Source organism: Gorilla gorilla, chromosome 5 (assembly GCF_029281585.2).
Source record: "Gorilla gorilla gorilla isolate KB3781 chromosome 5, NHGRI_mGorGor1-v2.1_pri, whole genome shotgun sequence".
In the NCBI taxonomy this organism is placed as follows: Eukaryota; Metazoa; Chordata; class Mammalia; order Primates; family Hominidae; genus Gorilla; species Gorilla gorilla.
The window spans coordinates 65784944-65803535 of record NC_073229.2 but is presented as its reverse complement, the minus strand read 5'-3'; the positions used below and the strand labels follow the sequence as shown (position 1 = coordinate 65803535).

Below are 18592 nucleotides of genomic sequence, written 5' to 3'. Positions count from 1 at the left end.
AGAACCTGATTGTATATTTTAACTTGTTGATTATTCGATTTAGTAAAACAAACGGTCATTACTATCAGATTTTAAAATAATCCCTCACCACAGGGTAATTGTTTGAATCTACCTATTCAACATAGTATTGGAAGTTCTGGCCAGGGCAATCAGGAAAGAGAAAGAAATAAAGCGTATTCAAATAGGAAGAGAGGAAGTCAAATTGTTTCTGTTTGCAGATGGCATTGTTGTATATTTAGAAAATCCCACTGTCTCAGTCCCAAATCTCCTTAAGCTGATAAGCAACTTCAGCATAGTCTCAGGATACAAAATCAATGTGCAAAAAATCACAAGCATTCCTATACACCAATAATAGACAAACAGAGCCAAATCATGAGTGAACTCCCATTCACAATGGCTACAAAAAAGAATAAAATACTTAGGAATACAACTTACAATGCATGTAAAGGACCTCTTCAAGGAGAACTACAAACCACCGCTCGAGGAAATAAGAGAGGACACAAACAAATGGAAAAACATTCCATGCTCATGGATAGGAAGAATCAATATTGTGAAAATGGCCGAACTGCCCAAAGTAATTTATAGATTCAATGCTATTCCCATCAAGCTACCACTGAATTTTTTCACAGAATTGGAGAAAACTACTTTAAAGTTCATATGGAACCAAAAATAGCCCATATAGCCAAGACAATCCTAAGCAAAAAGAGCAAAGCTAGAGACATCACGCTACCTGACTTCAAACTATACTACAGGCTACAGTAACCAAAACACCATGATACTGGTACCAAAACAGATATATAGACCAATAGAACAGAACAGAGGCCTCAGAAATAATGGCACACATCTACAACCATCTAATCTTTGACAAACCTGACAAAAACAATCAATGGAGAAAAGATTCCCTATTTAATAAATGATGCTGGGAAAACTGGCTAGCCATATGCAGAAAACTGAAACTGGACCCTTTCCTTACACCTTATACAAAAATTAACTCAAGATGGATTAAAGACTTAAATGTAAGACATAAAAACATAAAAACCCTAGAAGAAAACATAGGCAATACCATTTAGGACATAGGCATGGGCAAAGACCTCATGACTAAAACACCGAAAGCAATGGCAACAAAAGCCAAAATTGACAAATGGGATCTAATTAAACTAAAGGGCTTCTGCACAGCAAAAGAAACTATCATCAAAGTGAACAGGCAACCCACAGAATGGGAGAAAATTTTTGCAATCTATCCATCTGACAAAGAACTAATATCCAGAATCTATAAGGAACTTAACCAAATTTACAAGAAAAAAAAACATCAAAAGGTGGGCAAAGGATATGAGCAGACACTTCTCAAAAGAAGACATTTAATGAGGCCAACAAACATATGAAGAAAACCTCATCATCACTGCTCATTAGAGAAATGCAAATCCAAACCACAATGAGATACCATCTCATGCCAGTTAGAGTGGTAATCATTCAAAAGTCAGGAAACAACAGATGCTGGAGAGAATGTGGAGAAATAGGAACGCTTTTACACTGTTGGTGGGAGTGTAAATTAGTTCAACCATTGTGGAAGACAGTGTGGCGATTCTGCAAGGATCTAGAACCAGAAATACCACTTGACCAAGCAATCACATTGCTGGGCATATAACTAAAGGATTATAAATCATTCTGCTGTAAAGACACATGCACACGTACGTTTATTGCAGGACTGTTCACAGTAGCAAAGATTTGGAACCAACCCAAATGCCTATCCATAATAGATTGGATAAAGAAAATGTGGTACATATACACCCTGGAATACTATCAAGCCATAAAAATGGATGAGTTCATGTCCTTTGGATGAAGCTGGAAACCACCATTCTCAGCAAACTAACACAGGAACAGAAAACCAAACACTCACTCAAAAGTGGGAGTTGAACAACGAGAACACATGGACACAGGGAGGGGAACATCACACACCAGGGCCTATCGGTGGGTGGTGGGCTAGGAGATGGATAGCATTAGGAGAAATACCTAATGTAGTTGATGGGTTTATGGGCACAGCAAGCCACATGGCACATGTATAACTATGTAACAAACCTGCACGTTCTGCACATGTACCCCAGAACTTAAAAGAATAATTAAAGAAAAAAAAAAAGAAATTCCTCACTTGGAATTCCTGGTGATCCTACTAACAGCATTTTTACTCTCTGTAAATATTGTAAACTTTTTGTGTTTGCAACACACTCTCAAGTATTAGGGTTGCTTTGTCACATGTTAAAAATGCAAATACAAACAAGTGCCTTAGATATAAGTGTCTGAGCTAAACAAGTCCACAAGAATTAAGACATGTGTCTGCTAGAGTACATAATACCTCCCAGTTCTGCGAAAAACAAGAGTTATCACACTATTGAGTTTGTTGTCTTCTGCCCTACCCACTCTAGGAAGAACTGTTTCTTCTCCTGATTTTACCCCTTTATATCCTTGTTAGATAAACATCTTGGCAGGTTCAGTTGACACACAGTCTACTGTGACATAAACATACCTTAGTGCCTGTCTCTCACCTGGTACTTGAGCATACTTTCAACACTATACTTCATCACGCAACCTGCTACTAGCTTCAGTATTCTGAGAACCATTGCCATTGAAATAAATGATAGTTGTGGCAATAATAAATTTTCCAAATTAATGATAATTTGTTGACAGCTCTTCGAGATTTCTTTCTTCATGTTGGGGCACACTGGATGAGAATTACTGTTCTCAACCTGTTTTAGTAACTCTTTGGCCACATACATGTGCCTTAAAGAGCAGTGATTGCTTCTCTTACCAATTTCCTACTCTCATGATCTTGCCTACTCTACCTCATGTCAAACTCTGAAAATGAATTGACTTTTGGCAATTCAATCTGAAATTCTTATCAGTCTAATTTAGGGGATTTGTCTACTGTCATCAATAAGAAAAGGTCAACCTATGTCTGAGGCAGGTGTTTGGAGAGAGCATTGTAATGTGTGAATAGGTGTTCACATCATATTTGGGAAATATTTCAATGCCATTAAATTAGTTGTAAGAAACAATATTTTTTGTACTGCTCTTCGGTATGCAATTATATTCCCAAAATATAGAGAATATATAAGAATATTCATGTTTGTGTGTATTTGTATGAGTGTTGGCATAGGTATATGAATGAACCCTAGAAAGATTAGTGTATATTTATAGAACAGATAATTATCTTAACTTTTGAAATATTATTAATTCATGGCAAGCTTTACTTTTGGCTGAAACTGAATCATAAAACTTGATCTCGTATTAAGGATTTGTAATGGATTGTTACAAAAGGAAATGTTGGGAATTGGGATGTGAGTGAGATCAAAATATTTATCTACATTTCTCTATGCATGTGGCAATTCTTCTGTAGCTTTGTAATACTTTTTGCATATTTTCTGCCCTTGATCATCATACATGGTATCCCATGTAGCTCCAAATGTTGAATATAAAATTCTAACTTGCCTCTCCACCCACATCAGTTTCACAATTACTAGCACCTATCTCTGCCTTCCTTGTGCTCCTTCACTTAGAGTAAGAATCTATTCCCTGGAATATACATCCGTAACTGAAGTCTCTTCTTTTTCTGTTTTCAAGGATGGGAGGAACAGTTTTATTGGACACCAACTGGGCGGGGTAGTGGAAGTGCCAAACAGCAAAGATCAGCGGGTCAAGTCAGCCAGAGCCATTCAAATCACCTACTACCTCCAGACCTATGGCTCTGCCACCCAAGACCTCATAGGGGAGAAGTGGGAGAATGAGTTCTGCAATCTTATAAGGAAGCTCCAGGAGGAGCATCAAGAACTCCAGCTCTACTCTTTAGCATCCTTTAGCCTCTGGAGGGACTTTCATAAGACCAGCATCCTGGCCAGAAGCAAGGTCCTGGTGAGCCTCGTGCTGATCCTGACCACAGCCACCCTCTCCAGCTCCATGAAGGACTGCTTGCGCAGTAAGCCCTTCCTGGGTCTCCTGGGGGTGCTCACAGTATGCATCTCCATCATCACAGCAGCAGGGATCTTCTTCATCACCGATGGAAAGTACAACTCCACCCTGCTGGGAATCCCGTTCTTCGCCATGGGTAACTATCCATCCTTGTGGTAATCGGATTCTTACCGGTTTGGGGCAAGGTAGTACATTTCTTGAATTCTCAGGTGGAAATCTGTTTTAATTTTGCATTGGGGTGTCTATGTCATTACATAAAATTTTACTTGGGGTTGTGTCTGTTTCACCTTATTGGGCCTTTCAGGAAATTATGGGATGAGCAAACCATCTTCTCATTTAATTTAATGCTGTCAAATGTTTTTAAGTTATACAACATTGGAATTCTCTACTCAGATCCCTCAAAAATAACAGATCAGGGATTATGAGAGACCGAGTTAAGGAGATCCAAAATCTACTTCGAGCAAAATTTTGTGGTCCATATTCATGGCCATTCTCAAGTTGATGGGAGTGAAGAGTGAATATCATGGGATGAAAATTCTGAGAACCAATGATGTGTCCTAATCTCAAAGAACTTCTTAAGTAAGCTTTGTTTATTAATTTATTTCAATGTTTCTGCACAGAGTATACTCCATTCCCCTACCTCTGTATAAACTGAAACCTTCCTGCTGCCACTTAGAAATATCCTCTAATTTTTTCATCTTTGGTGAAAAGAATTAATGAATAGCCTTAATCAAGATTATCTCATCTTGTAAGTTTTCCTCCAGCTATACATAAATGGTCTAGAAAATACTATGTAGGTGGTGTGTATGTGTGTGTGTGTGTGTGCGCGCACGCGCACATATTCTTTCAAAGAGAAGATCAAATCTGGGAATAAAGGCACTTAAGTGCTTAGCAACAAGATTGATGTGTCTTATCAGAAAAGAGATGATGATGGTGATAGCTGTTGGTACAGCAAGAGGGTTCTACACATCAGGTGTGATGTAATTCCCTATGTGTAGTGATTTAGAGAATGAGCTGCAAATAGCTTATTGGTGGTGAACTGACATGAGTAAGACAGTCTTCATATTAGACACCTTAGGGCTTGCTAGGGGTTTTGCTAAAACTGCTGGTGAACTAATTAGGTAATGGAAAGATTTATCAGGAAAACAGACAATTATATATTCCATACAAATAAAGAGAAGAGCTACCTCTCCTGATGCTGGATTGTAATATATGTCCTATGAAGCCAGAGAAGTGTTTTCATTCCTTAAACAAAATAATTGTTTCTCACCCTCCAGGTTAAAATCAGCTCTGAATTACAGCCTTATGGGCAAATTTAAAAAGATACAGGCGTGTGATCAGAAAGTCTTCTAGGTGACATAGGCCCTTTCTTTTTCGACCTTAGCAAATGTTTTTGAGAATGAAAATATGAAGTGTGTTTATATGATAGATGCTGGGATCTAACTTATTTATCTATTAACTCAATATCATTGTGGCCATGTTAAGTTGTTAGTTCATCTTCTTTTTTCTTTTCTTTTTTTTGGGGGGACAGAGTCTCACTCTGTCTTCCAGGCTGGAGTGCAGTGTCACAATCTCAACTCACTGCAACCTCTCTCGCTCAGGTTCAAATGATCCTCTTGCCTCAGCCTCCTGAGTAGCTGGGATTACAGGTGCTGGCTACCACTCCTGGCTAATTTTTTGTATTTTTAGTAGAGACGAGGTTTCACCATGTTGGCCAGGCTGATCTCAAACTCCTGATTTCAGGTGATCCACCCACTTCAGCCTCCCAAAGTGCTGGGATTACAGGCGTAAGCCACCACGCCCAGCTAGTTCATCTTCTTAAACCTCAGTTTTTTCTCATATAAAATGGGGAATATAATGATGTCAGTTTCAAAAGCTAGGTTTGAAAAATGTAACAGTATATAATTAAAGCTCATAGCCTATAGTAACTGCTAAGTAAATATCAGCAAGTTTTACTATTTAACCTGATGTTTTAAGTGCAACGGATTCACTGATGAATAGAAAACAGCCCTTGGCTTTAGGAAATTGAGCCTTCCTGGATTTTGCATATCATCTCTAAATACATATTAATATTGTTAGTAAATAGTATCTTTCTTTTTCCCAAATAACTTATTATATAAAAAAATTCTTGTCACCAATGACAAAGATGAGTCTAGATTTGAACCATTTACACTTGTTACATTTTTTTGAATGAAGTCTCATCGCTTAAAATAATAAGATTTATAAGAACCATACAGCATGATTTACAAATGAAACATAGTTCATTGGAGGTTAACAAATTGGACACCTTACTGCTTTCCAGGGTTGCTTTCTAAAACTGCTGATGAACTAATTAGGTAATGAAAGCATTTACCAGAAAAACATACAATTACATATTCCATAAAATAAGGAGAAAAACTACCTCTGCTGATGCTGGATTGTAACCTAGGCTCTGTGAAGCCCAAGAGGTATTTCCATTCTTTAAACAAATAACTGGAATGCTAAAAGCCACAGTGAGTGAAAAGTCTAGACCCTTCAACACGCACTTTGCACCTCTCCCAGTGACTTTTAGAATCATAAATAAACCCTGGACAGTGTAGGTGCAGACTTTAGGAAGACTGCTTAATGGTCCCTCTGAAGTATTTCTGCAATTCAAGTCCTTAAAATCTTCTGAAAGGATCATTTCTGCTATTTCTGAAAACATACCAACAGAAGACCTAAGAACATATACTTTAAGATTTTTGCTCCATAAAGGGGGCATTTGTTTTGTTGTGTTTTGTTTTATTTTTAAAATGATTGTAGTAGAAAAGAGGCCAAGATTGAGAACTGGTGAAATAAAAGGAACACTCTGCTAGGTTTTCATCCCAGCTTTTCTACTAACTCTGTGTGTTATATTGGGCAGTTCTGTGACATTCCTTTGCCTTAAGTCCTTCATGTATAAAATAAAGGATTTGGAATCTTCAGCCTTACAATTTGAAGATTTCAAAATACAATTTGTTTCATCTTTGAAGTTAGTATTTTATAAAAACCTTTAAAGTATATGTTATCCTCAAATCTGTAATCTATAGTCTCCTTTGTTGCCTTCTAATGCCTTCAGAGATAGAAAGAGAGAGACAGAGAGGCTTAGAATAGAAAAATCACAGCTTTGCATACAGAGCCTCAGATACACAAAGCTGTGAGACATAAAAGCATATTGCTATGAAGGTGGTGAGGTGGAATGTGAAGTTGAGCATAAATACGTTGTGTTTGCCACATGTATATCTGCTGGTGGTATACACGATAATGGTTGAAACCAGTTTTTGATGAATTACAGTTTACATGGTGTCAAAACTGCATAATCCCTAAGTTAGCTGGGTATAAGGGAAAGAAGCCCAACTCTTCTAGTAAACCTCTATTTCTATTCCTGTCTTCCTAAGATGACTTCTTTGAGATAGTGAATATTTATTTACTCCATTATGTGTCAATACTCAAACCATTCATGCTTATCAGTATCATCCCTGAAGCTGGGTGTGTCGCTGATACTGTTTGTTCCTCACACTGAACTGGCTTAGCTGTCTTCTCTTCGACTGCCTATCTTGCCTCTGTACTGCATCTCCTTGTTCTTTTTGTCTTGTCATTCATCCACTTAATATTCTCGAAGTCATTTCAGAGGCATAGATACTGTACCTAAATATCCCACATTTTTTAAGCCAGTCACAATTTTTATACTTTGTCCTGGTGTTCTCATAAAAAAATTATATGTGTCAAATTGTATGTCTCAGACTGGGGTTTAGAAAAAAAGATTATTAGAGGTGCATGCAGTCTCTCTAGAGAAGTATTCAGAAAGAATTCCAGAATTCTAATAATTTTTTTTTCTTTTGAGGTGAAGTCTCGCTCTATCACCCAGGCTGGAGTTCAGTAGCATGATCTTGGCTCACTGCAACCTCCACCTTCTGGGTTCAAGTGATTCTCCTGCCTCAGCCTCCCAAGTAGCTGGGACTATAGGCGTGTGCCACCGCGCCTGGCTAATTTTTGTATTTTTAGTAGAGATGGGGTTTCACCATGTTGGCCAGGCTGGTCTCAAACTCCTGACCTCAGGTGATCCACCTGCCTTGGCCTCCCAAAGTGCTGGGATTATAGCATGAGCCACCGTGCCGGGCCATAATTTTTTTAAAAAATACTTGAAAGGACCTCATTTAGCGCCAGCCTAACATCCTTTCTCTCTCTAAGCACATACCAATGAGAATGGCACTAATTTAATTTATAACTCATTGTCAGCCTTTTTTTCACCTCATTTGCTTTATGTGGATGTGTTTCCTCTTTCTGGAAGAAGAAATATGGGCTAATATTACACACAGATGCCAAGCTGGCTCATTCTGTGCTTTGCTGATATTCTATGGATAGTTGCCAGGGACAGTAGTAGCCTCGGATCACTGTTATTTTTTTGTCCATTCTGAGTCTGCGTTATGTGTAGAAGTCTCACTTCAGTCAGCTTGATACCACAAGACACAGTGATGACTCGTTTTTTGCAAGTAAAAACAAGCCTTTCAGATACAGATTTTCACTCATTTTTCCAAACTGAGACTCATATTAAATTATTAATTTTCAAAGATTTATTGAGCATCTACTATGTTCAGGAAATTTTTGGGTTCTGAAGTAAAAGGCATTGAACAGAAATGATCAAGTTGTCACCCTCATGAACCTTACGTTTTAGTACTGCAGAAGGGATGAATAGGACAACTAAATAGAGAAATATAAACTATGTTATATGATTTCTAGGTGATATAAATAAAACAAATAAAGCAGAATAAGGGATAAAGAACATAAGTGGTCAGATAAAAGCCTTCCTAAAGAGTAAAATTGAAGCAGAGAGCTAAACGAAGCACCTGAGATGAGTGGCTCTGGCAGAGAGAAATATATGTGCTAAGGCTTTAATATAGGACCTTGCTTGGCGAAGCTGAAGAAGAGCAAGAAAGCGAATATGTCTGGATCAGAGTCTGATCTGAGTATGAGTGTTACAAGAAGGGGTCTAAGAGGTAGTATTGGGTCAGGTCATATAGGACACTGAGAATTAATCTTCGGGTGAAATTAAAGCTGTTTGAAGTATTTTGAGACAAGAGGGTGTGGTCTGACATACTTCATAAAGACATTTTTGTCTACACTACATAAATTAATTTGCAATGGGGCAAGAATAATTCTACAGAGACTATTTAACAGGTTATTGCAAATTTTGCGTGGGATATAATGGTGATGTGAAATAGCATGGGAGCAGGGATGGTGATAAAAAGGAATTAGACTCAGGATAAATATTTGAAAATAGAATTGACAGGACTCAGTGAGGGACTAGATATGGCATGTAAGAGAAAAAGAGTTGTCAAAGATGACCCCAAGCTTAGAGAACCAAATAAGTGATAGAATGCATTTGCCATTTACTGCAGTAGTGAAGTCATGAGAGGAATTCATTGTGGGAGAAAAATCAAAACCAAGTGGCAAATGTGGAGTCAGTAATATAACACAGTACATAGATCAGGTTCAGAGGAAATCTGTAAATTAGAGCTGAAGATACAAATTTGAGATTCATCACAGCATAGCTAATATTGAAAACCATAGAATCCAATGAGATCAAGTATAAAGATAAATATAAATGAAAAAATAAGACATCCAAGATTTGAGCCCTGGAGCATTTCAGTGGTTAGAAATTGGGAAGATGAGGAATTCAGAAAATGATACTAAGAAGGATCAGGCAGAAAAATAGCATGAGAAGCAAGAGAGAATAACAAACCAGCAGCAGAGTAAAGAAAGTGTTTTATGAAGGAACAAGACAACGATTGTTCCAAAAGCGGCTAAGAAATTGTGTCCGTTGAGAACTGAGAAGTAGCCATCTGATTTAGCAATATAGAAGTCATTGGTGACTTTGAAAAGAGCTGCTTGGGGGAATGCTGAAAATGAAAGGGTAATTTCAAGAGATTCAATACAGATTGGAGGGAATGAAGTGAATATAGTGAATAAAAATTCTTTTTTTTATTATTATTATTATACTTTAAGTTTTAGGGTACATGTGCACAATGTGCAGGTTTGTTACATATATATACATGTGCCATGTTGGTGTGCTGCACCCAGTAACTCGTCATTTAACATTAGATATATCTCCTAATGCTATCCCTCCCCCCACCCCCACCCCACAACAGGCCCCAGTGTGTGATGTTTCCCTTCCTGTGTCCATGTGTTCTCATTGTTCAATTCCCACCTATGAGTGAGAACATGCGGTGTATGGTTTTTTGTCCTTGTGATAGTTTGCTGAGAATGATGGTTTCCAGCTTCACCCACATCCCTACAAAGGACATGAACTCATCATTTTTTATGGCTGCATAGTATTCCATGGTGTATATGTGCCACATTTTCTTAATCCAGTCTATCATTGTTGGACATTTGGGTTGGTTCCAAGTCTTTGCTATTGTGAATAGTGCCACAATAAACATGTGTGCATCTGTGTTTACAGCAGCATGATTTATAGTTCTTTGGGTATATACCCAGTAATGGGATGGCTGGGTCAAATGGTATTTCTAGTTCTAGATCCCTGAGGAATCGCCACACTGACTTCCACAATGGAACTAGTTGAACCAGTTTACATTCCCGCCAACAGTGTAAAAGTATTCCTATTTCTCCACATCCTCTCCAGCACCTGTTGTTTCCTGACTTTTTAATGATCGCCATTCTAACTGGTGTGAGATGGTATCTCATTGTGGTTTTCGATTTGCATTTCTCTAATGGCCAGTGATGATGAATATTTTTTCATGTGTCTTTTGGCTGCATAAATGTCTTCTTTTGACGAGTGTCTGTTCATATCCTTCACCCACTTGTTGATGGGGTTGTTTGGTTTTTTCTTGTAAATTTGTTTGAGTTCATTGTAGATTGTGGATATTAGCCCTTTGTCAGATGAGTAGATTGCAAAAATTTTCTTCCATTCTGTAGGTTGCCTGTTCACGCTAATGGTAGTTTCTTTTGCTGTGCAAAAGCTCTTTAGTTTAATTAGATCCTATTTGTCAATTTTGGCTTTTGTTGCTGTTGCTTTTGGTGTTTTAGACATGAAGTCCTTGCCCATGCCTATGTCCTGAATGGTATTGCCTAGGTTTTCTTCTAGGGTTTTTATGGTTTTAGGTCTAACATTTAGGTCTTTAATACATCTTGAATTAATTTTTGTATAAGGTGTAAGGAAGGGATCCACTTTCAGCTTTCCACGTATGGCTATCCAGTTTTCCCAGCACCATTTATTAAATAGGGAATCCTTTCCCCAGTTCTTGTTTTTGTCACGTTTGTCAAAGATCAGATGGTTGTAGATATGTGGCATTATTTCTGAGGGATCTGTTCTGTTCCATTGGTCTATATCTCTGTTTTGGTACCAGTGCCATGCTGTTTTGGTTACTGTAGCCTTGTAGTATATAGTTTGAAGTCAGGTAGCATGATGCCCCCAGCTTCGTTCTTTTGGCTTAGGATTGACTTGGCAATGCGGGCTCTTTTTTGGTTCCATAGGAACTTTAAAGTAGTTTTCTCCAATTCTGTGAAGAAAGTCATTGGTAGCTTGATGGGGATGGCATTGAATCTATAAATTACCTTGGGCATTATGGCCATTTTCACGATATTGATTCTTCCTACCCATGAGCATGGAATGTTCTTCCATTTTTTTGTATCCTCTTTTATTTCATTGAGCAGTGGTTTGTAGTTCTCCTTGAAGAGGTCCTTCACATCCCTTGTAAGTTGGATTCCTAGGTGTTTTATTCTCTTTGAAGCAATTGTGAATGGGAGTTCACTCATGATTTGGCTCTCTGTTTGTTATTGGTGTGTAAGAATGCTTGTGATTTTTGCACATTGCTCTTTTGAGGGATTTTGCACTAAAAAGAAATTAATATTTGCATGCTGATGGGAACACTCAGGTGAGAAAGAAAACTTTATAGGAAAGCAGAGAGAGGAAGAAACTGCAGAAGCAATGCCACTGAGTAGGAAAGAAGGGACTAGATTCAGAGCGTAAGTGGAGTCATTTCATAGACAGATCACCTACTATAGGTAAAGGAAAGGCCTAATACATGGACAGATCCAGATAACTCAGTGCATATGGGGATGAGAGCATGTGGAAATCCTCCTCTGTGCCTTCAGCTTTGTCAGCAAATATGAAGCCAGTCATCAGCTGAGAACAAACTTGGGGAAGGAGGTGTTGGTTTGTGGAAAGTGAAAGGAATTTGAGTCACCTTGGAAAACTGGAGACTGAATTAAAGAAAATTCGGAAAGATAACTAGAAAGCTCTAAAGGCCCACTTGAAGCTTGTGTTCATGAATTTTTTAAAAAAAGAAATGAGTAAACATGGTTGCTGTTTTTTTAACCCCTAGGCACATATAGCTGGGTAGAAGAATTAAGTAGGTGTTGAGTTGAATTTAATCAGAAAACAAAAAATGAGGTTTACAGTATATACAAAGATGTGACTATAATGACAGATCATGAAAATTGTGCGGGTCACGGTCAGCTGGACTAGACTATGCTGCAATAACAAATAATGCCATGATCATGTTAACATAACAAAGATATATTTCTTGCTTGTCTCACAGTTTGATGTGGGTCAGGAAGATCTCTTTGCCACCTCTCTTCCAACAGAGACTCAGGGATCCAGGATGCCTCCATCTTGTAACCATGAATCCTCAGAGTTTGTGCTCAAGGCCATGCAGGCAAAAGAGAAAATAGTTAGAGAATTCATACCTATTTGTAACAGCCTTACCTCAGAAGTGATGCAGTTACTTCTTATACATTCTATTGGCTAGCCAACAGCAAGGAGTATAGAAAACGCAGATGGGCAAATGGATTGTTTTATGAGCATCACTTGTCTCTTTCACATAAACTAAGCCAAATAATAAAGGAAATGGCAATATTATTCCCTAACATCACTATGGTAAGAAATTGATAAGTTGAAATATTATGGTTCTTTTTGGGTCAGATAATTGTTTTAGGTTGGAGTCTGTTCTAGTTATCTGTGACTAGATATCTAGTTAACTATGTTGGAGATTTCTAGTTATCTATGACAAACACCACAAAATTTAGTAGGATAAAACAACCACTTTATTATGTTCATGGATTCTGTGGGTCAGTAGTTTTGAGAAGACATAGCTCTTCCCACCTCTGCGTTGTGCACGTCTATTTCCCAAGGCGTGAACCAGCACGGTGATTAGGATATAGTGGGCCCACTAAGACTTAATGCTTGGCTAAAGTTCTTTATAATGATTACTTTACAGTATTAGAAATGTCTCTAATATGTTGCCACAGGACTTATTTTACTCAGGATCATCAAACACATCAAAATCCTTCCTAAAATAATTCCACTGCTGTAAGAGAAAGGACCTTATTATGACATCTGGAATGTTTAGTTGGAGCTATTTCTTAACCATATTAGTTGTAGTCATGCTACTTTGGTGACAGTCGCCTCTTTTGAAAAACACTGGCCAATGATGTGAAAATATTCCCATGCTTATGCTTAGAGGCTTAGAGTCAGACGACTTGGAGTCCAGTCCAGCTCCTGCCTCTTACCTGCTAGATGTCTTGTCCCTGGGCCTCCTTCATCTTACTCTCTCATTGGATGAGGAAGAACTCATTGTACTTTAACATCTCTTCCACTTTAGCTCTTTAATGAGTGAATCATTTATTTGACACTCATTCTGTATGTCATCTCTTCTAGAGTTTTGACTCACTGGGGGATAGAACTGTGTCTCCTTGGCATCTTTGCCATTGTCTAAAGTACTCATAGTCAACATTTTTAAACATTGACTTATTGGTGGCTTTTATGATTGCTAGAGTTCTTTGAGCAAGAAAAGTCTTAACTTTTGGTTGTTTTAGCTTAGATATTTTAATGTGCCTATTTTTATGTATGTAATTCTTTAGTTTTAATTTTCTTGCCTATTTATTTCCTTCTCTCTTCTTCTTTTAAAGCTTTGACATGGACCTACTGTGTCAGACCTTTCTAATGAAGTGAGACATTGTCTCACTAACTGGTTATGCTAGACCTTTTAAAGGAGGTGGAAAAGATAGCTATCTTGGCATAAGAAGTAAGAGGTGAATTTTATGTCAAGCATTTGAGGTAGCATTGACTAGTGTGTACTTTTTATTATATAGCACTGTCCAACACTGCTAGTAATTTTCCTGACTCCTTAAAGTTCTACATCTTCTTTGGAATCCACCTCCGTCTCTTGCACTTTTTACTGCAAATGAGTTTCCTCAAGTGGTTACTGAAGTTTAGGAATGAGAAAGAGTACTGTTACATAACAATTTTACTGAGGGTGAGATGCATATGGACCCATTTTAGTAATCTTGTTTATCTTGAGAGTAGCTGATATGCTAGTTTAGATTTTTTAAATGGAAAGATTTGTAAATATGCCTCCTGTTGTTCAATATGTGCTGCTCTTGCTTTTTACTTCTTGAGTCAGATAGTGAATCAGGATTGAATAGCTAAGCAGGGAGGGACATGGGAGTGACATCAATTTATCTAGCACATGGTAGAATAATAATACGGCAGGTACTTCCATTTCTCCAGCATCTAAGCCATCCTCAAATACATGTTTATCAAAAGCAACCTTAACACTCCTCATTAATTGAAGTCCACTTTACTGTCATGTCAGAATGTCCCAAGAAAAAAATATGCCTGGTGCAGGACAGCTGCAATTGCCAACCAGAATGGGATTTTTTTTCTGCAGTACTGAATCAAGCAAGGTAAATGCTGCAATTGAAACTCTGGAAACTTGTAGGGTGAAAATGCATTAAGGGTTATGCCATTGTTTTTCTGAAGAAAAATGTATTGAAAAATGGGAGATATACTTCCTAGATTCAATTATCTTTCAAGCCAGTATTATCATACCTAGTGATCTAACAAAAAAGAAAATTGGCAGAGAAAGATAAGATACATTCTACATTTATTTGATGGTCCCAGAGGCCAACCTTAGGCTTCCAAGAATTGAGGAACCCCTGTGGACTAATTCCCACCTGCCTTCCTGGAACATGGTGGCTTATATTTGCAGCAAGTGTTTGTGTATCATAGTTGTCGGCTTCTTTGTTAATGATTGAGTAATGCCTTAATCCAGACCAAGACAAAATTCTAATATTCAAGACTTGACTTACAGATATCACTATGTACCCTTAGCAAATCAGTCTGAGTACAATCCTGAGTTTGAGTTTAATATAAAGAAGATGCTGCTGTTCGTTTTGCTGCTTCCCCTCGTTGACTTAGTCTAAATAGAAATAAGAGTAGGTCCAGGCCAGTGATACTTGCAGTGATTATTTCCCTTTTAGGTGTAACATTCTAAACTAAATATTATATTTAATGATATAAAGTAAGATAGTATATTAGTAAAGAGTATTTATTAACAGTATTTGAGGTGACATAAAAAAGGCATAAATAATATAGCCATATTACTAAATGATAAAAGCCAAGTAATGAAGGAAAATGAGATAATTTTACCAGAAATAAGTGGGGACAAAATTAGGTTAAACTACTTTTTAGCACAAAAAAAAAAAAAGAAAAAAGAGAGGAAGGAGGTTAACTGGCTCACTTCATCGAATGAAAACCAAATAAGATCACACAAAAGAGATCACTGAAAGACACCTAACATGTAGGTTTTGGGGTGAGACTGATGAACATAATGAGGACTCATTATAATACTTAGCAGTAAATTGATGGCTTCATTCTCTATAATTCTATTACCTTCGTCCTCCTTTACCCTGCCATGATCAAGAGTCGAGGCAAGGGTATATACTTTACTGTGTTGCCACAATGCGGGGCAAATAATAAGTGGTGTGTTCAATAATTATTTCTTGAATGAATGACTTGTGATTTTACTAGCTCACAGCAAAGATAAAGGTTATTTTTTTAGAAAAATGTTATAAACCTGAGTGTAAAATTATGTGTTCTTTTAAAAAATTTAAATCAATGACTTGTAAACAAAGCCATTGAAAGTGATTGGGTGATGAAGGGATTTGGGTGTTTCAAGTGTAAGTTTAGTTTAAAAGCTGTACCTTTTCATGTTTGTGTGGAGCTTTATGCACTTAAAAGTATTCAATGGCCATTTTTTTATGAATGTGGATTCCTTATTTGCCAAGAGGTAAGTAGGGCAGCTGTTTCTATTAAATAAGAAAGTAAAGTCATCAGAACCATTCTCAAGACTGTGTGGTCAGGATTACAACCTGCATTTCTTGACTTTGCCTCCCAGGCTCTTTGGCTCTGCTAGCTGTTCTCCAACTGAGCCTGGGGCTTCTGGGGTGCAGAGGGTACTGCAGGGCCTGAGAATAGTTGAGCCAGCAGGAGTCTCACTTACTCTGTAGCCCAGGCTGGGGAGCAGTGCTGCAATCTTGGCTCACTTCAAGCCCTGCCTCTCGGTTTCAAGTGATTCTCCTGTCTCAGCCACCCAAGTACCTAAGATTACAGGCATGCAACACCACACCCGGCTAATTTTTGAATTTTTATTAATAGTAGAGATGGGGTTTCACCATGTTGGCGAGGCTGATCTCCAACTCCTGACCTCAAGTGATCCGCTCGCCTCAGCCTCCCAAAAGTGCTGGGATTACAGGCATGAGCCACCGCGCCCAGCCACTCTCTCCTGATTCTGACCATGCACTTTGCTCTCAATATTTCACATGACAAGTTTCCGTAAAGATTTAGTTTGAATAAAAAATTACTATGAACGAAAAAAATATACAAAAGTTTGAAATAATGTTACAACCCCTGTGACATGAATTTACCTATATAACAAACCTGCACATGTACCCTTAAAATAAAAGTTGAAAGTTAAACCTAAAATAAAAGTTAAAAAAAGTTTGAAAACTGCCATTCCTCTACCATTCGACAGTGCCTCCTTCATAATATAATGGAAGGTAGAAATTATACTAGACATGAACTAAATGTGTTTCATAGCATGGGTGGCTGCACGTCCATCAAATATTTTATCCATGTACTTCCTGGAGTCATTTTATTGAAGTGTTCCTGGAGGTATGATTTTTACTTAACACCTTAACTTTCTCTCCTGTAGACAAGTTAACCCAATCTCAAAGGCTGGAGGCAATGATGGTTTATGGTTGCCAGGAAAAACTAAGTAAGATGCCAAGACATTCAATGACAGAATTATCTGTAATTTTGTTGTATTCCAGGGGAAGAACTTCTGTCTTATGGGTCAAGAAATTGTTTTATAAAGGTACAGTGGCAAACCAAACTCTCAACGAAGGAATCCCATTAAGCATGTTGACAAGAGATAAATAAGTGAGTGAGAATCTCTGTCTGGTAACCTCTCCAAAAAAGGGGCTTACATGTATCTTCTAACTAGGTGTCATTTTCTCAAGATATGTAAAAAGACCAGTTATTATTCAGAAGACTTTGTGATGAGCATAAATTAAAGCAGTGCTACCTGATGAATTTCTTTGTTCCTTTCAACGAATGCTGCCCCAATGCCTCCCAGATGTTGTCCCATTGCTCCCTGGAAAGTTCTGTGTATGTAAAACAGATGCTCACCTTGCTAGCCCCGATCATTCCATGCTGGCCACCTCCTTTTGTTGGTAAACTTTTGCCAAGATGAATCAATATCACTAACTATGTAAGCAAATGAACTAAGTAAACAGTGTTTCTGATGGGACTACCACACATTCTTTCTCCTTTCTTTATTTATTATAAATATTTTACTTATATATGTCAATAAACAGGTCAAATGAAACAAACTCTATCTATCTAGACCAAATGAGTTTAATCCTCAGAAAGTGACCATCTTTTTATGATTTCTAACTGTTTGAGGTTCTTCCCTACTGTTCCCTCCTGTAAACTTCCTAGAACATTTTTCTTTTTGGTTGTGTTATTTATTTCAGTCTATTTATCCCTTTGTCCATTCTAATTCTTCTTAACCTTTTCCTGAAAAATGAAAATCCTAAAGCAGAAGCAAGTGTGTTCCTGTATTCCCTCACCCTATCCAAATGCCATTACCAACATGCCATCTATATGTATTCAGCTCAGCACTGCTGTGTTTCCGTAGCATTTCAGCAAAGGCAGAGAAGTCCCTCCAAGGAAACCCATGGGTTTAGTGTCTGAATAGCTTCTAATTCTAAGCAAAACCTAGCTGATATCTATCCAAATACACAAGGCTGTTTCATATCTTGTGATGTTTCTTTTTCCAGAAATTACCTTCCACCTCTTACTTGTGATCTACCAGATTCAAATGTTCTTTGTTCTATGTCATTTTTTACTGACCTCCAAATTTAAGAATCACTGATTGGTTTTCTCTTTTGCCTTCTCTGTACCCTTGTTTACATGCCTATCATCACTTCCCATGCTAGACTGCAAAGCCTTCATTAAAAGATCAAGACTTGCTGTTTTTGTGTCCCAGGCAACTAGTAGAGAGCCTAGGACAATATAGGAGGAATTTTAAATTATTTTTGGACTGACTGAATGAAATATGCTCTGTCATATTGACCCACTATGCATAATTGGCTTTTACCTTGGGTGCCTTGCATGGGGTTCGTGCTGGTCGCTCTGTTTTCCCTCTCCATTGCCACCATATTTTCTTCCCACCTTTCTCTTTTCTCATCTTTGCTCTGGACAGCTGATTCCTATGGACTGCATCACCCAGTATCCCTTGTCCTCTGGCTTTTGGTTGCGTTTGGCCAATAA

The 18592-nt window shown here is 37.9% G+C and overlaps 1 protein-coding gene across 1 annotated transcript in view; it reads left to right on the top strand.

Moving 5' to 3' along the window:
- PTCHD4 (patched domain containing 4) overlaps positions 1 to 18592 on the top strand; it is a 192336-nt gene that overhangs the window by 56282 nt on the left and 117462 nt on the right. The window contains exon 2 of the mRNA XM_004044156.5: positions 3616 to 4096. Within this exon, the coding sequence (XP_004044204.3) occupies positions 3616 to 4096 (481 nt within the window). The remainder of the gene's footprint in view (positions 1 to 3615; positions 4097 to 18592) is intronic.